At 40.7% G+C, this 24,535-nt stretch overlaps 2 protein-coding genes across 2 annotated transcripts; both read right to left on the bottom strand.

Moving 5' to 3' along the window:
- Positions 1 to 1,019: 1,019 nt before the first annotated feature.
- Positions 1,020 to 2,840, bottom strand: LOC117471055 (piggyBac transposable element-derived protein 4-like). The gene is made up of 2 exons (XM_034115833.1): positions 1,656 to 2,840; positions 1,020 to 1,480 (listed from the first exon to the last, which is right to left on the bottom strand). The coding sequence occupies exons 1-2, from the start codon at positions 2,838 to 2,840 to the stop codon at positions 1,196 to 1,198; spliced, it is 1,470 nt and encodes a 489-aa protein (XP_033971724.1). The 3' UTR covers positions 1,020 to 1,195.
- A 4,922-nt stretch (positions 2,841 to 7,762) lies between these two features.
- gal3st2 (galactose-3-O-sulfotransferase 2) lies at positions 7,763 to 23,325 on the bottom strand. The gene is made up of 4 exons (XM_034115919.1): positions 23,266 to 23,325; positions 11,106 to 11,210; positions 9,903 to 10,539; positions 7,763 to 8,978 (listed from the first exon to the last, which is right to left on the bottom strand). Exons 1-4 carry the CDS (start codon positions 23,319 to 23,321, stop codon positions 7,980 to 7,982), a joined length of 1,797 nt encoding a protein of 598 aa, XP_033971810.1. The 5' UTR covers positions 23,322 to 23,325; the 3' UTR covers positions 7,763 to 7,979.
- Positions 23,326 to 24,535: the final 1,210 nt, after the last annotated feature.

Raw genomic sequence — 24,535 nt, 5'->3', positions numbered from 1 at the left:
TATCAACCTTTTTCTAACTCAATATCAAGCCACACTTATTGTGTTTACTTCTTTATTTTAATTGAATAATGTCGGACTTTTGTTGCTGTCAGTTAGGGGGAGAGTAGGGGCTCAGAAAACTGAAATCTGTATTGTTTTTCCTTCTAATTTTGTATTCTTTTCTAAACCACACACTATTATTTACTCAACAATAAGACACAATTATCCTTGTGTTTATGTATTTGTTTGATTGTATAATGTCGGACTTTTGGAGTCCGTCAGGACCGAGGGTCAGAGCAGCTCGTTCGAACACAGGAAGCTGTATTATCAAAATAAGAGTTCATTTTAATATTATGTTTGATTATATTATTTTTATTAACTAGACCACTGGGTCAACCCTTAAGAGTCCCTTTAAAAAAAAAACGTATTTGTTCCTAAGGCCATAAAATGCCACCTTATATATTAATATTTATTTCCACTTTGAAAGAGTCAGATTTAAACAAAAACTCACACTCGTGTTCCTAAGGCCAGAAATTGCCACCTTCACAAAAACTGCTATAAAAATATGATATATTCATAATCTTTCCCACTTTCAAAGAGTCAGTCTTTTAAAACTACTCCAGCCTGACATACACATATGGAATATGAATTATATTTTGGGGATTTTAACCCTTTAAATGCCAGTTTGTTGAAAAAACTCCACAGTTTTTTTATTGAAAAAAACAAAAAACTAGAATAATTTTCAAAAAATACATTTCAAGGAATATTTGATTATTGTTATTATTAGGTCCCTAGATTGGTCAATGATTGGCAGCAACATTAATTTGAATGCATTGTTATTTTTTTTGCAGTGTTAGATTTAAACAAAAACTCACACTCGTGATCCTAAGGCCAGAAAATGCCACCCTCACAAAAACTGCCATAAAATTATGATATATTCCTATTTTTTCCCACTTTAAAAGAGTAAATCTTTTAAAACTACTCCAGCCTGACTAAAATGAATAATACAAGATAATTTTGAACCAGAAAAACATTTATTTTACAAAGATGAACATTGAATGAACACTGTGTGTCTGGCTGTGAGAGTTCAGCTCAGGTCGAGCAGGGGCTGCAAATGGACAGACTGTGGTCCTTGCATATGAATTTCCCACATTTGCAGCAGGTGCTGCAAACTCTTCTGTCCATGCAAAAGTGGCACTGCCTCCTGCTCTTCCGTTCACTGATGAGAGGGGCCTGCAGCAGCACCCTGCAGATCTGACACCATTGTTGCAGCGGCTGATGAGCGGGGAAGGCGCCCTCTCTTCTTGATGTGTGGGGTCACCAGCATTTCTCCCACCTCTTCAATGAAGAGCCTCCTCCTGTACGGTCTCTGCTGCTGCCAGGATGGCTCGATTGATGTCCACAGGACGTAGGCGTTGTAATGGGAAATGTCAACCAGGTTGTGGAAGAGGGCAAGTGGCCAGCGATTTGTTCTCCTCCTGAAGGAGTAGGTGGAAACAACCTAACAAAAACATAAAAGACAATTTGAATACATGATTCCAAGCATTTTCTCTCATGATGCAAATATTAATTATTTTATAGGAAAATGCTCATTTGAAAAAAACCTACATATATTTCAGACAAGAATATAAGAGTAAGAATACATGTGTGCGTAACTGATGCCTAATGGCACCTACCTTATCAAGGTTGTCGACACCTCCTTTGCATCGGTTGTAGTCTTTGATTATGACTGGCTTTCTCTTCATTTCGTCGCTTACGTCTGGACTGCAGTGTTTCGTGCTTAGAAGCAGCACATTCCTGCCCCGTCGAGGGATGTAAGAGACCAGTGTGTGGGTCTTCGTAAAGGCAAAGGTGGAGGAGAGGATCGCTCTCGCTCTTGCCTGGAGCAAAATAGGGGGAAGCTCAGGCTTGTTTCGGCGAATTGTGCCAACCAGGGCCAGTTTTCTCCTGAGCAGCTCCTCAGCCAGTGCGAAGGACGTGAACAAATTGTCACAGTTAATGATGTGTCCCTGGAGCCCCTCTGTCATCTCCAGGACCACCCTCAGCCCCTGGTTGACTTCAGGACGACTGCCAGCTGCTTTGCCTGTATACACCTGCAGTCTCCAGGCGTAGGATGATTTTACATCACAGTTTCCCCAAATCTTTATACCGTATTTGGCCGGCTTTTTTGGCATGTACTGCTTGAAGCTGCACCTGCCTCTGAATGGGACGAGCTGTTCATCCACGCAGACGTCGCTGAATGGGCTGAACAGCATCGGCAGGCGGTGCGTCCACATATCCCAGACTTTGCGGAAGGCAGCCAACTTGTCATCACGGTGCCGCGGTCGGGATAGCTTGTCGTCGAACCGCAGTGTTCGGCTGATTTGGTGGAACCTCTTGTGGGACATCGTGGCTCGGAAAATGCTCCGTCTCAATTTCTCACTCCAGAGGCTGAGGGTCGATTCATTTTTTGACCTGTAAACACCGGCCAAAATGAGCAGCCCCACGTAAGCCTGCAGTTCCTCTGTGTCCATATCTTGCCACTCTGCAATTGACCGTCTCCCATGCAGGTTTGTCATGGACACAATACGCTGCAGGATGTCATCTGTCAGCAGCAGTGCAAAGCTGGATGCCGGGTCACTGATTGATGGGACGTAGCGGAGCGTCTCAGTGTTTGTGGGAGACCAAAACACTTTACCATTTTTTGAAGTCCATCCTGCAGCTGCTTCCTCCAACTCCCCTCCGCTCTCAGTTTCAGATGAGTCTGAGTTGGACTCTAGCTGGTCTGTTCCCACCTCTGAGGAGGAGGATGAGGAGCCATCCTCGCAATCAGAGTGCATGATGATGTCCAGAGCCTCCTGTGTGCTGTAATGCCTTGCCATCTCCAAAAAGACTACTCCTGCACTAATAGTAATACTTATAACCATGGCTGCAGTGCACCTGTATAAACAACCTGAGCGAGAACCAAAACAAAGTCCAATTTTGTTTTGGTTCTCGCAACTCATTGTTTTTATTATTGAATTAGATTATTACGCAGTGTGGCCTTCTAAGAGAAAAGTCTTTTGAAGTTGGACACACGCACACACACACAAACACGCACACACACAAACACGCACACGCACACGCACACACACACACACACACACACACACACACACACACACACACACACACACACACACACACATACCATTATCCAACATCAAAAGCGACACACACATATCATTTCAGTAGCAAGTGACCCTTGCAGAAAACAGTAAAAAGTGTGACATTTTGCTGCAGGCTTCAAAGGGTTACAATTATCGCCATCTTGTAGACAAATGTAAAAATTGAAAATTGAAAGCTAGAAGTCCAAAATGAAATCTTAACATAAAGGAAATCAAGAGTTTATGATAAGATAAATGTGGGGTCAAAAAAAGCATTTTCAATGGTTTTCAATGGGGCATTTTTTGCCGCTAGAAACAAATGTGTCGGTTTTTGTGTAGCTTAGCCATTTTAGGCTAATTTAAAAAACTGAGACCACAATTCAATATACAACTAAAAAAGAATATCCTCTGGCAAGTTTGAGCAATATTCATTCAACACAGCCATGTGGCATGAACATGAAAACCCGAATGGCTGAAAAATTGCCCCAGGGACTCTTAAGGGTTAAGACCATCTTTTCTGTCGGTTTGGTGTTACAAATATAAAAACAATATATGTGTGGATAACAAAATACATCCATCATAAACTAAACTGGAAACAGCAGTATATTTGATTGTGTTAACACTGTAAACCTGAGTGCTTTAACCGCCTAGTGGTTAAAGCACGTTATTGCATTTTTTTGTTGATACCTTATATTTGATGAAAACATAAAAATATTAAGAGTACATACTTTCATAGGGGGAAAGTAGAAGGTCAATGATAGAAATATAGAATAGAAAATATCAATAAGATACTGTAAGTGATCTCTACAAGAAAACAGTTTAGTGCCGGATGTCCAAAGATATTAACAGGAGGATGTGCAAAACAGACAAACTAATTAGGCTTTATTCAAACATTAAATAATACTTTAGATTGAGGTCTTCTTTTGAATAAGAAAAAAGCTTTGGGGGTATCTACAGATAAATATTAAGCCTGACAAAGTGTGTGATTATACTAAATGGTTTACAAATAAACACCACTGCATATTTACAACTGTTACACATGCTACTGTAACGAAAAAATGTCCAACTTGGGATCAATAAAATATATCTTATCTTAAGATGATCGATGGCTACTGCCATATTTGCTAAATGTGCCTCTTAACCTTGACAAGTGCATGTTTCAAGGCTTATCAATTAGGGGTCACAGAGATAAGACCAGCTGTTAAATAAAGCTCTTCTGACCTTAGCTGTCATGTGGGTATATATTAAAGCTGCCAATTATGGACACAAACTATTTTCACCCATTTATTAATGATATGTTTTAAATTTGAGTGTTTCCTATCCCCTAAACCTCCAGGGATGTACACAGTTTAATACTGGCAACTTCTTATTATGGGAAATACGAAAACATCTTTTAAAACTACAATTCCCAGTAGAGACGTGCCATAGAACATGTTGCGAAACACACAATAGCCAGCGTGTGTAGTTCTGGGGACGGGGTGGGGGAGGGGGGTGGTGGACCCATTCGAATCCAGTTTTGGATAGTCTGCCGTGGTTCCATCCCATTTCAAAGTGCTGTTTGATGCTCGGCGTAACCCTTGGTGCACTGCCACTCAAACATCCAATCACAGAGCTTGAGGACTAATCACGGGGTTTGTCAAGCAAAGCGGAGAGAATACTTACTTCCGGGTGTACAATTCTTTAAAGCAACTACTATGAGCTGCTCCGACCCTCGGTCCTGACTCCTGACGGACTCCAAAAGTCTGACATTATACAATCAAACAAATAAATAAACACAAGGATAATTGTGTCTTATTGTTGAGTAAATAACAGTGTGTGGTTTAGAAAAGAATACAAAATTAGAAGGAAAAAACGATGAAACAATACAGATTTCAGTTTTCTGAGCCCCTACTCTCCCCCTAACTGACGGCAACAAAAGTCAGACATTATTCAATTAAAATAAAGAAGTAAACACAATAAGTGTGGCTTGATATTGAGTTAGAAAAAGGTTGATAAACGCTGTGAGAATGGATCTGCGGAGAGCATTTTGCCGCGATCCCAACTCGTCTATTACCAACGTTCAGGGAGCTCTATGCAAGTCAACGTTAAAGGGCCCCCCCTTGCGTTGGAAAGTGACGACAGGGACCCTGACATAACGTCAACATAGACCGAGTTGGGAGTGAGAATGTGTTGTCTCCTCAGCTGCTGCACAGCGGGAGAAATGTTTTTTCTATTAAAAGTTTACTGATGTGTCCAAATTGCACATCTCGACTCTAAGCCAGTGTTCTTGTTTATTACATTTCTGTGTGCACACTATTTTTCAGAACATTTATAAGTTATACTTTTAAAAAGTGGTGGGGACATGACGGGGGCAAATGACTCATCTCAAGTCCTTTTGAATTCTCCTAACCTCCTAGTCATTTTAGAATATGAGAACTGATTTGGATAAAAAGGGACCTGGACAATTGTATACAATGTCTTAACACTGTAAGAGTTTAAATACTGTTTTGTATGCATTACTGCACTTATTGGAACAAAGAAAAACCTGGCTCATAAATGAAAATATGAGTAAATAACAAATAACCTGTTTTTAATGAGAAACCTTTTATTAGATCAACAGATTGCGTTATATTGATTGAGTTCTGATTATACTGATTTAACAAGATCAAATAACATTATCATAACTAGGAAAAATGAATAATATGGTTTCTTACCAGAATATATGTTAATAAAAAGATAAAGTTTTCACATTATAAAACAGGAAACAGGATAATTTAAAGCAGCAAAAACACAGCCATAATGTGTCTAATATTGGGTGTGGTTTTGATTCAGATTCCGGTTTCGTTGTCTTTTTATTTTTTCTTTATTCTCTATCTTTTGTTAATTTAGCCTACAGATGGATGTTTCGACACAACCTTTATTTTTCCTTCACTATAGGATTAGTCTCTTTGGGAATCCACTTTAGCTTAACACAAAGTAAACATTTTAGGGTAATGTTTTAAAGGCTACAGTGTGACAGTGACACTAAATGGACGCTTCCACCATAAATCTAGTAAGGTTCCTTCTCATATCCCTCTGAATATCACACTCGGTATATAAAACATTAACAAGAAGGATCTATAGAAACGGTTTCAGTACAATCATTTATTCTGCACCATTGGAAACAAAACCAAGAAGTGAAATCAAATATAGACCACCAATGAGTAGACCACAAAAATAACATTCCCTCTTTATGAATCAGCTCCACATCAGACTCTGCCTTCTTGGAAGGTCTAAGCCTGAGGAGGACTGAAGGCTGGAGGCCTGAACCTGATCCTCCCCCACAATATCCCCAGAGGATTCTTCTGCACATCACCAGGCTGTGCTCCTGGTCTCACAGAGACTAATGCGTGGTGCATCTGAACATGTTAGCAGCATTTAGACTGCTGGCTTTAACTTAATATTCTGACAACTGGTAAATAGTGCATCAGCTTGCGTGAAACTGCCAGTCTTATGACATGCACCTGGTCCAAACCCTGTATTATTATGCATCACATATTTGTATCCGCAGATCATTTTACCCGTTTTCACAAAAAGACTGGTTAGGTCAGCAAACTTAAGCTACTTTGTTCCGTTAGCTCACTTTTGTAAGATAGCTTGTTAAGTAGAATGCTAACGTTAGCTACCTATTTTGAAACATAGCTAACATTTCCTCAGCTAGCTTGTTAGATAGGTAGGGAACTAAAGCTAGTTTGTTCAGATAGCTCACTTTTGTTAGCTTGCTAAGTAGAATGCTAACGTTAGGTAGTAGGGATAGAGAACTGTTATGTCCAACCATTCCACATTGCAGCCTGTAATAACGTATAGTTACTCTTTCATAATCGGAATACTTTTATTTATCATGAAATCTTACGATGTCAGATATGTTGTGAATTCCTGAACAACTCTCTGTCAAAATCTGCAGAGGGAGGCTGGTAGAAACAGCTGTTTCAACATCTGGTGCGTTGACACATTTAACAACATGTAAACAGTCCTCAGACATGAAACAGTTGAAGAGTTAACTGCACAGACTTATCTAACTGATAAATGTCTTAAAGTTAAATGTAATAAGAAATGTGTGTTGACTGGCAGAAGTGAAATGACTAAACACATTATAGCCTCATATTGTTGTTATTGATAAAATAATTTAATAATTCCTGCATTGCTATTTTACTGTAGTCTGCCAAGTGTGCTGTTGATGTTATCCGCTCTGTGGGAAGGGTGACGTTTAAACCAAGGGATTATATCATGGGTGGGTTTAAGGCAATACTATGGATCTATTGGTTGGGATAGTATAAAAACAACTAGCGCTACCTTTATTAGCACTAGCAAAAAACATTATATTCCCCCCCACCACCCGCTTAGTTTCTGGTACTGTAAGATATTGTTGTGCAATGATTTATTGCTGATAGGAGAATAATGGTGTTTTCCTTTTTATGATAGTTGGTCAAATGACTGATTAGGCTGGACAGTTACCATTATTTGGAATAGACAAGAGAATAAGGGATATTATATTTACTTGAGATGGAAAGAGCAACTGGTAAAAGTTGATTGCTTTTATCATAGATTTGAACTGTTAGTTAGCAGGTTATACAATAAACGTAAGTATAACCTAACTAAAATGTACTTAATTTAACTTAACACATTTAAAAAGTCCCGTATCATCACCTTAAAGAACACCTTTACATTTTTAGCTTCAGTATTTGTAAGGCTATAACAAATGCAAAACAATATTTTGTTTGGTCCATCTTAACATTTTCATTTTGTTGGATATGATGGATAATACCATGCCAGGGTAATTCTAGAAATATAGTATGAGACAAAACAGCTGCTTCCATTAAACAAACATTTACCATGACAATTAGTCGCAGTGACCAATCATGGCATACTTGTATTGTTGTTAGCGTCAGTGTGTGGTAACAGGGCACTTGTCAAGGCCTTTTGGTTCTTTAGATTAGAGAATTTGCGTCTCATCATCTGTCTGTAATGGGCGTCCCTTGCCCAGGCTCTTCCAATCATACCAGTCCTGTCAGAGCGCTGTCGCCGTGGAGACACCCCCTTAGTTTCTTGTTTATGCTTAGCGGCCAGCTCTGGGAACTGCTGGGTGTATAAACGGTCTGTGTACTGCAGTTCTGGAGTTATAAGTCTTTGACATTTAATTTTGGTCTGTGTGTCTAAGTCTGGGTTTAAGTTATATCCCTGAATTACAGCTGCTCCATACTGGAAGGGCTTTAGCCCCACGTCTTTTATCTTGGACGGGTCAACTGCCCCCCCATCTTTCAGGCAGCTGTTTGCCAGCTTAGTCTGTAGCTCTCTCAACTGAGAGACTTCTCTCTTCATCTGCTCTTGCCCAACAAGACTATCCACTTTGAGCCAGAATGAGGTGTTAAAGTGCAGGTAGATCCTCCAGTCCAAAGCATTCCACCTCTTTATTTTCTCTGCAGTTTCTGGTAAAAGTGGGTGACGGGATTTTTCGCTGCGACTGTTGAGCTTAAAAGAAACAACATCTTCTAGGGACCAGCAGAGGGCATGCTTGAGCAGGATCATGGACTCATCAAAGTATTCAGAGATGAGAATAAGGTGGAAGTCTCGTTCAATGGCTGCAATGGCCATGCTGGTTCTCTCCTCCAGGTCATCAGCACCAGGTGCAACATTGTTGTCGAAGCCAAAGTCAAAAGCCAAGATATTGTGAGCGTAGTGGTTGTTGGTCACCGATGAGTTGTAGTTTTTCCAACTGTTGTCGAGGAAGTTGTCCAAGCTGTGAGTCTTGTGGAAGGCTGGGATGCTTCTGTAATAGATGAAGATGGACTCCATCATGGCCACAGGGTTCCTCAGGATGGAAAAGTAGAAGGTATCCCTAGGCATCACTTTGGCAACCTGGGACAAAATATAGGAAGATGTTTAGAGTGCTGAAAAATTCAAGAAGAATTAGGTTTGGTCTTCTTCTCCCAAAGCATTTTAATTGTACAATTTAAATCTCTCTCTATATCCTGAAAGTAGTCTTTAAATGATACTCTTGGTATCTGTGGCCGTTGCAGGACTTTAATAAGTATGTTGAATCATTTAATTTGGCCTGTGCCCTTAGTGGGTTTCAGTGGAGTCTAGAAGCTGCTAGCTTGACAGCTGTGAGTACAACACACAACAGTGTTTGGTGTTTACGTTCATTTAGGTTTCTTATGAGGGGAACTGGGGGTAGCGGCTGTTTTGAGCTGAACAGTGACGCCAATTTTGGGAAAATGTGTCTCTAAATTTAGCTACTATTGGAGCTAGTGGTTCCAGCTACTTTAATTGGAAAAGGTTTTATGACACTGGGCTGGGCTTCTTAAGTTGGAATCATTTCAAAATCCACTGTACTCTTGGTAGCTTCTTAAGCTTATTACCAACCATAGCTTTTTTTTATAGTTAAGAGAAATTATATCTCAAGAAACTGGTAAATATTATTTTGCCAAACTCTAAACCCACCATAGCTACTGGGGCCAAAGTGGGTAAGATTTACCGGGCTTGCCTAAATAACATCCATTCACCAATGGTGGGTCTCAAAGGGAAAGATTACTTCTGGGTTTTTCCTTTGTCATTATTGACCATCCATTATATACCATCATTATATAAATGGTACATACATTTAAAATGATTCTAGACCCACGCAAAATATCCATCACCACAGTACCCACATTTACCCCTAAGTCTTTTCCACATACAGCCCACAGGAGTCCATTTAGACATATAAACATCTGTACAGTACAGCTCAGGCATGAAAACAGTTCCACAACTGAACTTGATTGGTTTTCTGATGACACTCACCTCATATTTTCTGAACCTCATGTGGTTGCACATAATGTGAAACTCCCTCAAACTTCGGCTGCTGACACCTTCCACAAAATGTGAAGCAAAGGAGAACGGGTAAAACAGCTGGCTGTGTTTGTTCAGAGGGAGAGCAAAAGTCAAGTTCCTGCTTTCTCCATAGCGATACAGTATGTTTAAGATGGTGCTGCTTGCTGTTTTGTGTGTCTTCAGGAAAACAATGTGAGACTTTGGGTGGCAGGTTTCTTTAGTAGGGACACTGTTGATGTGAGCCTTTAAAAGACTAGGCGGATTGGGAATCAAACTTTTCCTAGTGCTGTTGAGGGCCAGAGGAACCTGAAGTCCAAGGCTTGCTCCGTGTTTTGGTAGAAGAGGCTTCCCAGCAGAGACTTTCCTTGCCTTCGTCTGAGAGTCTATAGCAAGGTTGTCCACATGTTTTGACAGAATATAATCCAGTTGTTTTCGGTATCCCTCATTCTGTTGATGAACATCTGCAGTTCTGTCTGTCTGAGGTGACTTCACGTCCCTCTTTGCAGTAAGTGATTGGATGCTTTCCCAGGCATTTTGCACTGTAGGAAACAGGTGCTGTTTGTTGACAGTGAATCTCAGATGTGGGAGTCCTGTCAGCTTGTCATTCCTGTGAGAAGTCATTAAAATATTTTACAACATTTATCAGGTTCACAAATACTCATTACACTGTCAAATTAACATTTTATATTGCTAGGTTGCTATGTAAATTGTAAAAATGTTTGCAAACACTTAAAGGTGATATATCATAAACCCAGTATCCTGACTTGCCCTTCATTTATCACCCATAAGATTCCTGGGATTTCTTGGTGTAAAGAAATTAGCTTTAAAACTGTAAAATGAGGATAATTAGTCATAGAAGGATTTTTTCCCACCAACATGTTCTGATGTTATATTTTACATTATTAGATAATGTGGTAGTAACACATTTGTCTTATATATAGATTTATAAAAGTATACTTTCCTGGAAATGAAAACATATTTTTGCAAGAATGTATTGGCCTGAAAATATTGGGATCACATTTCCAAGCTTTAGTCATATTCATGACCCATGGGTTTAAATCTCCATAATGATACAGAGGACATGATATTTGAGATGTATTATTATTTCAGTCAGCCATGTGAATATATAATGTGCACAGCAGTAATGGTGGGGGGGTTGGCTACATACTTTACCTGGCCTGGCGGGCAACAAAGGTCTGAATGGCGATGCAGACCACGAGCAGGATGAGTAGAATCCACAGAGAGTGCCGCCTGCTGCACAGCCCCCTCCTCACACACCTGCAGGAAGCACACACACACACACACACACACACACACACACACACACACACACACACACACACACACAATAGACATTTATATTATAACATTTCTCTTTCATGATTTTCTACAATACTTATTATCGTTTTTTTTGGATCACTACACTTAGAAGCACTTTGCCTCAAATAAACAAAGAGCTGTTCCTTAAATGTGTTTTATTTGTATTTTGTTTCATTTAACCTTTAGTGAATACAGTTCCTGAAAGATTGTAACCTGAACAATTCAAGTATCTTTTTTTAAATGATAACACTAACATTATTTATTACAAGCTACAATGTTGTTCTTTAGAGCTATTTACTGGTCAGAAGTTATAATAAATGTGTCAAGCATCTGCACAAAATGGAACTACTTCTGTACAGATCCACAATTTAGGAGATACACATTATAGCTCTTGTTGAGCACCTACATCAGGCACTCTTGAATGCTCTGTGGAAAATGCTCACTCACCATGAGCATTCAAGTTACATTTTTTTACATTTATTTATTTATTTTCACTGACAAAGCTTTTGAAATGTTAATGCCAATTCAATTAAAGTTTTGGAATTAGCTATATCCACAATAACCATCTATTGCAACTGTGTTTACGAGCAGGAATTGTTTGTTCTTATTCTCAAATACGAAAAAGAAAAAGATGTATAGCTTCTTAGTCCTTCCTCACATGGCTCCTACCTTGTTTGGTTTGGTAACATTTAGTTTTATAATTACACAAACTTCACTAGTTCAGTCAGACAACTCACGTGTTTCTTAATATGTTTATTAGAAGCAGCATATAGTTTGAGTTTGGCGTCTAGGCTCGGGCCTCATCACTCCACAGATTTACAAAGAACATTGAGTGATGATTAGATAACTATCCCCGAGCCTACAGGTGGAAGCTGGGGTGGAAGCTGGGGGGGGTGGTGGGGCAGGCGAGCAGCAGCAACATGAAACACAGCAGCAGGAACATGAACATGAACGCAGCAATAGCAAGTGAACACAGCAGTGGCAGCAGCAGCATGAGCGAGGCAGAGGCAGGAAGACCTGGCAGCTTAAATAGAGCGGCATGTTTAGGAGAATGTGTTTGGTTGGTTGTAAGAGGGACGAGGTGCGTCACGTGTTAATGTATGATTGGTGCTCGAGTTGACTGCCTGAACTAGCTCGCAGGCTTCGCCCCATTTATGTAAAATAAACAATCTGTTAAATTGCTTCTTAACCATTCTGGGTACTTTCAGTCTTAGCTTTGAGGTAACTATGGTCAAAATTGCATACTGCATCTTCTTGTTTGCAACAAATCTGGGAAGGAGCTTATGTCAGTTTTAGGGTTTTTTTTATGAGAAAGGGGAATTTTTAGTAATTTGTTCTGCCTTTCTGGTTCAAGGTGTCTGTTCAGTTACTGAAGTATACAATGTCTAACAGTTTGTCTTTTGGCAGCCTCATGTCTTAAAGACTGCTCGGGAACAGGTCTGTGGCTTACTGAGGATAATTCAGAATGGACTTTCTGGACATTTGGTATAGCCCATCAGTAACTGTGACTAAGGTTGGGATGGTAGAGTTTGCTGTAAAATGCCTTGGATGAGGGAAACTCCAGTTCGTTGTATGAAAACAGACATGAAATGCAATGCACAAGTTGTTGCTGTTTTAGTGCCAGGGATTGGACCCTGACACTCACTGTGGTCTTGTGCATTGCATTTCATGTCTGTTTTCGGCCTGCCTGTACTTTTGTCCCTCAGAGTCATATATTGGGGCATAGCATAGTAGTATGATGAGCTTGCAAGAATTTGAGTCCAATTTGCTAATCTTCCTGATGAGTCGGTCACTGATGGGTTCCCATTACAGAAGTAAGTAAGTAAGTAAGTACAACTTTATTTATATAGCACCCTTCTCAACACGGATGTACAAAGTGCTTTACAGTACAGTACACAGGACACAATTCAAAGTACAACTATAAAATGTAGAATAAAAGGCATAAAACAGCAGCAGGTAATACATAGGATAAAACATACGATAAAACACCAATAAAAGACAGCCACTAACTCACCTCCTCCGACGACCAAAAGGCCTGTCGGAAGAGGTGGGTCTTTAACTGCCCCTTAAACATCTCTATTGAGGCAGAGGTTTTTATTATCTGGGGGAGTTTGTTCCAAAGCCTTGGGGCCACCACCTCAAAGGCACGGTCCCCCTTAGTTTTTAGCCTGGTTCGGGGCACCCTTAGGAGGCCTTGCTCAGAGGACCTCAGGGCCCGGGTTGTGCTCTGAGGGTGGATCAGGTCATTGATGTAGGCTGGGGCTTGGCCATGGACAGCTCTATATGTGAAGACCAATACTTTGAATTGGGTTCTGAGATGGACAGGGAGCCAGTGCAGGGCAGAAAGGATCGGAGTGATGTGGCATGTGAAGTGAACTTCATCTTCCTTAACTAAAGAACGTTTTAAATGTTGGAGATGCTTTGTGACCAGAGCCAATCCCTCAACTTCTGGTTGACACAAAGGATGTCCAGGTTGTAACTTTACGTCTCTGTAATGACATGAGCTTCTCTTGTGGTTTCAAACATGGTGTTCCAGCCTCAAAGACTGACTTCCAGAGATAACACTTATTTGAGCTGCTGATTTCCCATGGTGGGCTTTGATCAGCCGCTGTCACTATGGCCAGTTAGGTTTTAGTTTGCCATTGGGGCAGATGAGCTTGCTAGTTTGAACCCAACCATATAACATTTCTGCCTTCAGGAGACTTTTTGACTCATTTTCCCTGGCCTATTAACCCCTAGGTCAAAGGTTACAGACTCACATTGAACAGGTTTTGGGTTTTGTAGAAACAGCCTCATCATGTGCAGCCCAACCAACTCCAGCTGTTGTGAAAATGACAAATCCCCCACCTCAGCACAATGGAAGTTGCGTGTTAGCATATCAGACCAGCAGACTAAGGTATATCAGCCTTCAATAGCAAAGAAAATCCTAAAAAGGAAGAGCTGGGACCTAGTTTTGGCCTCGTCATGTTCTGTTGGTTGGATGTTTTAGCACAGCCAGAGCTTTCTATAAACAGAGTTCAGCAGCCAACCACATCTCCAACCACAGCTCCAGATGGAAAAGAAACACTGTCTGTGGCTCTGAGCCAAACTGTCTGTGGCATGAGTCTTTATAGACAGCTCAAATATATAGAGTTTCACTAGTGTGATATAACATTTTAATGAGGCTTAGTTATTTCCTATAACAGCTCGTCTAGTAGTTTATAAGTTTAAAACTAGTTTAATTCCAAATCTGGTACTCTATTAAACGTTTGCAGGAGCAGGAGAGGGTATGCAAGTAAAAAGTAACCAATTGATGTGTGTGCGTGTGTCTGATGTCAGGGTTTACCCAGACATCGACACACTCACACACACAATAAAATGTCCTCTCTCTGCCTTATGTATGTGTTGGTTCTTGGTGGGTCTGAAAGAAAGTTATGCTGCTAGAACTTGATCATTATCAAGAAAAACAGTTTACACTGTGGCAGAATTTAACACCAATCTGCATGTTCAACCCTGTCCTCCAGAAAGTATGTTGCTTGCATACTAATTTACTTTTTATATTTATTTTTAAGGGAACATAGTGTCTACACCACAGAAGTCAAAGGGTGGAGATTGATGTGGAGTGGAGGACTTTGACGTGTCACATCATGATTTGAGCTTCATCATGAGGCCCAGAGGAGGGCGCTGGCCCCCTCTAGTCAGGCAGAAGTGTTTCCTTCTTTGTTTCCTCTGATTCTTAGAATGTGTCCTTATTCTAATGAACATTCCTTATGTGTACATACATACACAAATACACAACATTATAAAAAGAATAACACATTTGTTTTTGCTGTTTTAGTGTCCTGTCACTGTCATTTTATATCTGTGTTGACATTCCAAACCATTATTGATTTCTCTTTGATAATAAACACATTTCACTGAAGACAAAAGAGCAGTGTGGAATGGAAACCAAAACTGTTTCTGCAAAGTTAAATCGGAGAATAAGTAAATCCAATCTTTTACATTTTAATTCTATTTTATTGTTATTAATCCGGTTTTTATTGCATGCTGTTTTATCGTGTTATTAAGGTGTTCAATTCTAGTTTTTTTGATTGAATACGTCTTCAATTGTGACGTTTTTTATACTGTTTTTGTCTTTTATTCTTTTTTTCACTGTCTGCATTTTGAACTGCTCTAACCTATTATGAAAGGTGGTATACAGATAAAGTTCAACAGATTGATTGAAATGTTCTCCTATCAGTAGGATACTGTATATGGTGCCTTGTGAAGTCATTGCTTTGCATGTAATCAGTAGGCACAGACTAAGTCCATTGTTTAATTTCCCTATCTAAAGCCTGAATTGAAATTGCCAGGTGATTTTCATATTGGATGGAAATTATGTGAACCACAGGCACATTAGTGAAACCCTATGTTTAAAGTATCCAGCAGTGGTGTAAAGTGAGACTCTATTGTGACAGAGCCTGTTGTAAAAGTATGGGAGCAAAGAGTTTGCAGACATCAGGTCTTAATAAGAGGGGAGAAAAAAGCCACAGGTTTCCCCGGGCTACAGAAACATCTGGAGCCAGGCATACATCTCCTCCAGGCCTCCCTTTGCAGCCCTCACAAACACTCATGAACTTTTAACCTCTGTGTGTAAGTTAAAATGTAGCTTCAGGTAGGCAATTCTTGTCTTTTCTAAGAATTCCAGGCATCTCTCTGCCAGCGTGGGCTGGAGCTCAGGCAGACGCAGAGCCAGCCAGAGAGCAGATCAATGCGTCCTCCTAACTCACTGGGGAGGTTTTCTCCCAGCTAGGTCACCATGAGAAAAGCATTTCCATTTAGTCTGTAAACCAAACACCAGGCTGTTGATATGAAACCTGGCAGAATGTGATAGCAACACGGTCAATTGACTTTGGAGCAGTGAGAGGAACAGAAGAGGATTAATAGCACAGGCAACAGCTTAGGATACTTTCCCATTTTCACTCGCTAATTATTTCCAATGACTCAACTTAGCTCAATGCTGCAGATATTTCACATTAAACTACCGGGAAAGAGAGGACCTTTGAGCTCCTCTGAGACTTTTAATGCATCTGTTGACGATAGCTAACCAACAATCCAAGAAAAAACATGTAGAAGTGATCCGGAAAACAAAGTAAAAGACATTATTTGTGATTTAATGGTTATTCTCTAAAGCTTCAATTAACTGGGCAAACTGTTGAGAAAGATTGTGGGATCAAACCAAACAGATAAAAAAGGTGTTTATTGTCCAACTGCTGTTTATAATGTAAAGAAAAAACCTTTCAATCTACACTTTTAAGTTAATATAGACTATGGGTCCTTGAATTGGTCAGTGATCTTGACATTTAAACATACTACTGCACGAAAACAGGTCAAAATCCATACTGAAGACTCTGAAACAGGAGTCTTTAAGACTGTAATCTGATGCTGATAAGCTTACATTTCGCACTGGCAGGAACCTGATGCCGATAGGATATCAGCACCTCGCTGAGTTAGCCAGGAGACACCGATTGGCACTTTTGATTTGTTTTCCTTTCACCTGACAGTTTGTTGTTCCTTAAATAATGGTTTTCATAACCAAGAACGCTGAGAATATTTCAACAGAGTATATGTACACAAACACAGGTAGCATATATTTAACTCTGAAACACTTCCTGACCCTTCCTGTCATTTTGATTCACAGGAAATTACACTCATTATTCTAATTGAGTTGGAATTTATTGTCAGGGAATAAAGGACTTAAAAAACCAAGGCCGAGTCACTGTGGCTCAGTGGAGGTTGGGATATTTGTTACAGGTGCACAGTTTTGGATAGATACAGTATATCATATTCAGACTAACAAGAGCAGTATAACATGTCATTTCTTTCTGCACTTTTTGCTAAATACTCTCCATCTGCCTTAAAAAACACATACTTTTTCCGTGATTATCATGACATATCACAAAATCTGAGAAGGGGCTTTAGTGAACAGACCTCTCTATGAGTCACAACAGAGTCAAAGAAACAATACACTGAATGCAGAATATAAAAGAGTGAATCATCCGAGATAATTGTTAATTATCACCAGTACAGTCTTTAATACATTTTGAATTGTGATAGAATCTGGAAACAACATAACTTTGTCCAAGAAAATGTAACATTGCACTGAACTGCAGCAGTAACAAAATCACTCATTTTAAATTAGAATGAATGAGGCCGTAATTGTGAAGAATCTACACTCAGTACACTTCGATCACTGTGGTATGGTTGTGACGACCATCCACCAAAGTGAAGCTGGTTTAGTCTAACCTTGTGTGTCAGCAGGGCAAAATGAGCTCCTGGGTGCACCGACTGTAGTGGAATCCACTGTAGAGGTAAACTGCCAGGTGTCTATATTTCTTCCTGTCTATCTAAGGTCTGATTTTTCTTTTACAGTGATTGATTCACAACCTTGCAAGATCTGGTCATAAAACTTAACATGTGTGTAGTGGAGATCACAATGAAGTATATGAACAGCAACTTCCTCCCCACTTCTTATTCAACTATGGCAATACTTTATAAGACACTTCAAGTGTTTTAATGTTCACCTATCTGCTGTAAAAACGGTATCTTTAATAATGGGTTACATCAGTAATATTTTCATGTTTCAATGTTTTGAATATATCACTCTTATATACTAAATGAAGCTTTGGTCATTATTTTGTGGGTTGGAAATGGTAAGTAATTCAAATAAAATGGTGGTTCTAATTGAGATGGTCCATTTGTTTCACTTTACTCTCAGGAATTAAATGCTTATTTGTTAATAATAATACCTATCCACTAATATTTAGGGCTGTGAAAGACGTTTCATTGTTAAAACTTTGCTCATTATTTTGTATGATTTAATGATTTATCATAAATTCTAGTCAATGTAAGGAAATAGGGAAGAATCACAATTTCCAAGGTAATACCAGAGGTGGGAACTAACTAAGTAGATGTACTCAAGTACTGTACTTAAGTTACATTTTGAGGTACTTGTACTTTACTTGAGTATTTCCATGTTTTGCTACTTTGTACTTCTACTCCACTATAATTCATAGGTTAATGGTGTTACTCCACTACATGTATTTAATACCTTTAGTTACTTCACAGATTTGGATTAATGATGTGAAATATAATCAAGTGTTAAATCAGACTTTAGTTCCACCTGGATTAAATTCACAAGCTACCCTGCAGTATACAAAGTCATTAAAACCAGCTGCACCTTTACCAGCTTTGAGAACACTTTAATGATCAATCATTATAATGAAAACACATCATATATACTATTCTGAAATTAGCTGCATAATTAATACTTTTACCTTCACTTTAAGTATATTAAGATGCTAATACTTTTGTACTTTTACTTGAGTTACATATTGAATGCAGGACTTTTACTTGTAACAGAGTATTCCTACACTCTGGTACTTCTACTTTTACTGAAGTACAAGATATGAGTACTTCTCCCACCTTTAGGTAATACAACATGAATGCCTGCTCACATGTAGCCAAAATCTTTGAAAATGAGTGAGGCATTAGGCCCCATTTACACGGAGACGGAAACGAAAATGAACCGAATTCAATATCAAAAAAGTCCACATGAGACCGCTCGACCCGCTGGAGACGCTGTAGTACATATGCCGGCCTGTAAGTGGCGCTGTACTTCCGCCACAAAATACACCAAAAGCAGCGAAGAAGACCTCCCAAGCATGGTTGCCATGGTTGCCTGGTTGCCCTTCTGTTTTTTCAATGTCAACATGTCCGTTATTAGAAAAGTGTCAAAGGTCTTCTTTGTTATTTATTGAGCTTTAAAACAAATTGATAACGACTCTATATAATAATATAAGAATAATAAACGTGGTCTCTCTTTTCCTCCCCCTCTCCTGACAGCCCGTCAGTATCCGTCTCATGCAGCTGGCTGATCCAGTAATGAGTGACCCGACAGTAAAAATAAACATATTTATAACTAGTTTAGGTAGTTTGAGAGGTAAAGTGTGTGTTTTGCTCCGCTCACCGCTCCATCACAGCGGGCGGAGCTGCAGGTGATCATGCAGAGCTGCGTGTCTCCGTCAGCAGCAGCTGATCTCTGATCCCTCTCTCCTGTCCGATTAGACTTCACTCGCGTTTACGTCCATATCGATCAAATCTAGCTGGAGGCTCCTGCTGGGTGCACTGTCCTGCGAGATACCGGGACCTGGCTCGAAACACTCGGTTGTTGTTGTTGGCGAAACACATCAGCAATGACGCGGGTGACACGGGGGTGAGCAGGAGAGGTGGGGAGAGGTGGGGAGAGGCGGGGCCAGACCTGGCGCCAGAACAAATCTACATGGGAGGGCACACAAAACCGTCATGTGCTGCGGCCAGTAGCGGCGCCAGAGATTTTCTTTTGGGGGTGCTGTGGGGTAGCTTGACGCAGGGGCGGACATCTGTAGAATCTGGAGAACCACAGAACGGCCGGTCGTCAAGGGCCGTTGACGGCCAGCCAGCCCATTAAAAAAAAATTGTTTAACGTCATCATTTAAGTTGCGCTGACGGCCGACAGAGGGCGACAGCGGCCGCTAATGCAGTTGTGTGGTTCTTATCTGTCAAATAATCACACACGAAGAAGAAAAAAGACCGGCCACTCGAAGAGAAGGGATTAGACGCCGCGGCAGACAGGGAGAATGAAAAAACATGGATAAAAATCAAAGAAAACGAAAAGAAAAAGGTGGGGCCGAGAAAGCAAGAGAAAAAAAGGTGAAGTCACTCGCAGGTGAAGCATATAAATGTCGCAAATTGACAGACCTTTTTGGCAGCAGCGCTGCTACAAGCACTATCATCAGCAGCTCAGAACAAGTGCAAGATGATGAAGACAATGATGAGGGCGCGAGTTCAGATATACAGCCAGCCTCCAGCGTTCATGATGAGGGACAGAGAGTTGAGCTGGTGGAAGAACCAGCTCAACTGGCACATACAAGTGCAGGGCAAGAGCAAGAGGTGGGTGAGAATTATCCCTTGAACTGCATAAATGCAGCCTAATAAACAGCTGATTTCTAATAATAACAAATAGTACTGTATGTATGTGTTCAAGACATCTGAGGAGTGTCCTCCGTCTTTAGGTGAGAATTATCCCTTGAACTGCATAATGCAGCCTAATAAACAGCTGTTTTCTAATAACTAATAGTACTGTATTTCTTTTCCGATGTCACCCCCCCCCCGTTGACATTTCATGTGGCCGGACTGGGTCGGATTCCAGGACTGAATTTGAGTCCCAGTCCGCCCCTGGCTTGACGTTTCATAGAGGGTGCTCAAACATGTAGGGTTTCCCATTAATGTACCGGGCGCTACAGTGGAATTTTCTACTGCAACACTCCCCACACACACACACACACAGTACACCCGCGACTGTTACGCAGCGTCCACACGGCGGCGTGCGTTGAAGCTTGCCGGTGGGCATGTCTGAAACTCGACCAACAACCAATCACATGAATCTCCCGCCCCGGACACACAAGCACACGGTTTGATTGGCTAGAGCTTGTACTGGCATATGATTTGATTGGCTGACGCTTCCGTCGAAGCTTCAAAAGTTGAACTTTTCTCAACTTTTGCAGCGAGCAACGCGAGGAAAGCGAAGCGACGGAACCACAATGCAGTTCGGCAAAGCGTGACGTCACCCCATTCAAAGTGAATGGGAAGAAGCGTTGAAGCTTCAACGCACGCCGCCGTGTGGACGGGCCGTTACAATGAAGGCTCGATAATCAGCTCACGGCATATAGGTGTAAGCAGGGGTAAAATGCAATTTTTTTTAAGTGGGGGGTGGACTTAACCTCCTCTAGGGTGGTCCAGGGGCATGCTCCCCAGGGAAGATTTTTGTTTTAATATCGAAGTTAAAAGCATCAATCTGGTGCACTTTGAGAGCAAAATCTCTGGATACATCTCTCAACACCCATATGAAACAGAACTGTAAACAGATTTACTTTTTTTTCTTTATGGATATTTTGCAAATCACACTTTAACTCTATTCTTGTTTTACTGTCATATAGTATTTCTAGGGCTGTCAAGTTAACGCGTTAATAATGCGTTAACGGCCGCCCCGTAGTTTCAGAGTGCATCGAGTTTAAAATACCATCTACAAGCTGATGCTGAGTGCTGACAGCCCCGCTCCTGCCGCCCGCTTGTGGCAGACCACACTTCCACTTTTCACCGGCAGGCCCGGACTGGCCATCGGGAGGACCGGGAGGGTGTGTGTATGTGTGGCAATACAGTCTATGGGCGCGAGCGAGGCACACCTTACGTGTTGTTGTTGTTGTTGTTGTTGTTGTTAGCATCTGGTGCTAGCTAGCTGCGCTAACGGATATAAGGAGCTGTTTCAATGAAAACAGAGGAGCGACATTTCGCCGACAACTGCGCCGAGCACTTGACTTTATGCAGGTAGCCAGACAGTGGGACATTGTACGAAAAGTCAGCACACTCAGCATGGATAGTGCGCGCAACATGATTGCAGCGTCCAGGCAGCTCACCTTCGAGCATACAGTATATGCCTTGAGCTGCACATAGCTCCAACGATCCATCACAGTGTCTCCACATTCTCACACACACGCACACGCACACGCACACACACACACACGCGCGATTAATCGCAATTAACTATGGACAATCATGCGATTAATCGCGATTAAATATATATTAAATATATTAAATATTAAATATTTTTAATCGACTGACAGCCCTAAGTATTTCATTTCATGTTTTTCATTTATTACTCTTATATTACTAATCACATACATCGTAGCATTAAAGTTCAGTTTATTTATAATTAATAAAAAAAAATTAAAAATGTGTTTTTAATTTGTATAAATAATCAAATGTATGTGTGTGTGTGTGTGGGCGGGCATTTGTTTTCAGAAGATATTATGATAGTGGCGTTTTTTCCAGTGCACTCTGACAGTATTTAGCACTAGCCTACATCGAGATTAAACGAACTTCTTTCACTTGGGAATACACATGTGTGTAAATTACTGTTCATGGTAATTGGAAAACAAATGCCGGTGTCGGACACACACATACACCGAACACACACACCCACACAGAGCTGAGCAGAGCACAAACACACACACACACACATCATGTAGCATTTCATGTTTCCAGAGCAACAACAACTTCCTGTCAACAGCGTAAACTCGCCTTCAAAATAAAAGCATCTAAATAAAACAGGAAGTTAACCTAAATTACATTTAAGACATACAACTGCAACGAAAGTAACAAAAATAATGTCATATCCTTTTCAGTTTCACAGAACACAAATTGGGTTATTTACACATCATGCGCCCTGGTGACCGGACATCTCCTTCATAAAACGAGTAATAGAACAGTTCGATGTGTGTAGAGGTGTGTGGTGTGTGTGTGTGTGTGTGTGTGTGTGTGTGTGTGTGTGTGTGTGTGTGTGTGTGTGTGTGTGTGTGTGTGTGTGTGTGTGTGTGTGTGTGTGTGTGTGTGTAGTTTCTCGTGAGCACGAGATACTAACCCGTTATCCGGACTTTTTTTTTTCTCTCTCTTTTTTTTTCTTTTTTTCCATGTCCCTTTAGGGGCTCCGTGCTTTACTAATTGATAAAGCAACTAATCGATTTAGCACTAGAGTTCACGTCGCTAATTTTAAGGTAACTTGCACACATTTGGAAACAATTCAAAAAGAGTCTTGGTCACATAATGTAAGTGTGATAAGAAACATTTTTAACTCAATTCAGCCATGGTATGATCGGTTCAAAAGCTCATTTAAACCTCTGGAACTTTCTACCAAATCGTTCCTTTATATTGTGTTTAACATTCAGTTTTACAGCAGAAATAGAGATAGACTTTAAGTTGTTGCACTCCTATAGACAGCCTGCATGAGTTCACTTGGACTGGACCGACCGTCTGAAGGAGGAGAGAGGGTATTTTTTTACTAGCAAATTATAACTAATATATTCTGTATTCGTCCTACAAACCGCTGAGGCTGTTTCTGGAATGTTAAACAATCAGAGAGCGGGAAGCAGGAGAGCGAGCAGAAGAGGAGCGGACTTACGAGGTGACAGAGCCCGGAGACTGGTCCCTGATCCATCGCCTCGGTGGGGACAGCATCTCCCCCGAAGGATGAGATCTAGAGCTGACGCTCAGTATAGAGCTAGCGAGCCATGAGGATCGAGAGAGAGAGAGAGAGAGAGAGAGAGAGAGAAGAGAGAGAGAGCAGAAGAGAGCGAAGAGAGAGAGAGAGAGAGAGAGAGAGAGCGAGCGAGAGAGAGAAGAAGCGAGATAGCGAGCGAGCGAGAGAGAGAGAATAGCGAGAGCGAGAGAGAGAGAGAGAGAGATAGAGCGAGAGAGCGCTAGAGCGTCGAGAGCGAGAAGAGATCGCTAGAGAGATGATATCTATCGAGCTCATGCTCGACTCGCCTCATCGCTAGCTCTCTCTCTCTCTCTCTCTCTCTCTCTCTCTCTCTCTCTCTCTCTCTCTCTCTCTCTCTCTCTCTCTCTCACTCACTCACTCTCTCTCACTCTCCTGACTCCTCCTGCTGAACCGACATCACTTCACCCCGCTATCAGATCTAACCACTGACCTCAGAAGGCAAGATTAACTATAGCTTATAGGAGGTAATGCTACGTGTTAGAAAAAACATAGAATCACACATTTTAGCTGCAATTTAAATTAGGCTACTTATATATAATATACAACTTCTTGTTCCTATTCGTACACTAGGGTTAGGGTTAGCTGCACATATTCAAGTTGGTAAATGTTTTATAATGCAGCGCATGTGTTGATAAGTTGGTGAAGGTGTTTCTTCATTTGCATGCATTTTGGCACATTTGTGTTTTTAACAAAAATACAAATATGATTTTGAAAAGGAGAATGATATGTCCTCTTTAAGTATATTGTATGTGTTGAACTGTTGTCTGTACCCAGGACTTATGATTTCATTGCCAATAACTATGCTGTAGTTTTTGTGCATATGAGAATAAAACCTTTTTATCTTTGAATCTACAGGCACTTATAGAAATATGTGGTTGTGATAGCAATAGGACAAGTGCTGCAGCTTTGAAGGAGCTCTGTAGTTGCTTGCATTGAGTTTTCCCCTCAGGCTGTGGCATGCTCTGACAGATTCTGCTTCCATATTAATGTCAGTTTTCCCTCAAAGTTTACAGATTTGGTTTTGGTCTGAGTGTGTCCAATTTGTGGTATTTGGGTGAAAAACTTGTGAAGTTTTGCTCTGTCTCTGTCAGTAGTAAACCCACTCAGTTTGTGTGTGAAATACGATCCAGGATGTAGATCTGTGAGGCTTTATCAGACATCAAAACACTGC

The sequence above is a fragment of the Trematomus bernacchii genome, unplaced genomic scaffold (genome assembly GCF_902827165.1).
Source record: "Trematomus bernacchii unplaced genomic scaffold, fTreBer1.1, whole genome shotgun sequence".
Lineage (NCBI taxonomy): Eukaryota > Metazoa > Chordata > Actinopteri > Perciformes > Nototheniidae > Trematomus > Trematomus bernacchii.
This window is presented reverse-complemented; position numbering and strand designations above follow the sequence as displayed.

Coding starts and splice junctions, on each gene's coding strand:
- gal3st2 (XM_034115919.1), bottom strand. CDS start 23,321: ATGCTGTCCCCACCGAGGCGATGGATCAGGGACCAGTCTCCGGGCTCT. Junction 10,540..11,105: donor TTTGTTGCCCGCCAGGCCAG/GTAAAGTATGTA, acceptor GACTTCTCACAG/GAATGACAAGCTGACAGGAC. Junction 8,979..9,902: donor TGAGGTTCAGAAAATATGAG/GTGAGTGTCATC, acceptor ATTTTGTCCCAG/GTTGCCAAAGTGATGCCTAG.
- LOC117471055 (XM_034115833.1), bottom strand. CDS start 2,840: ATGGCAAGGCATTACAGCACACAGGAGGCTCTGGACATCATCATGCAC. Junction 1,481..1,655: donor GTGTCGACAACCTTGATAAG/GTAGGTGCCATT, acceptor TGTTTTTGTTAG/GTTGTTTCCACCTACTCCTT.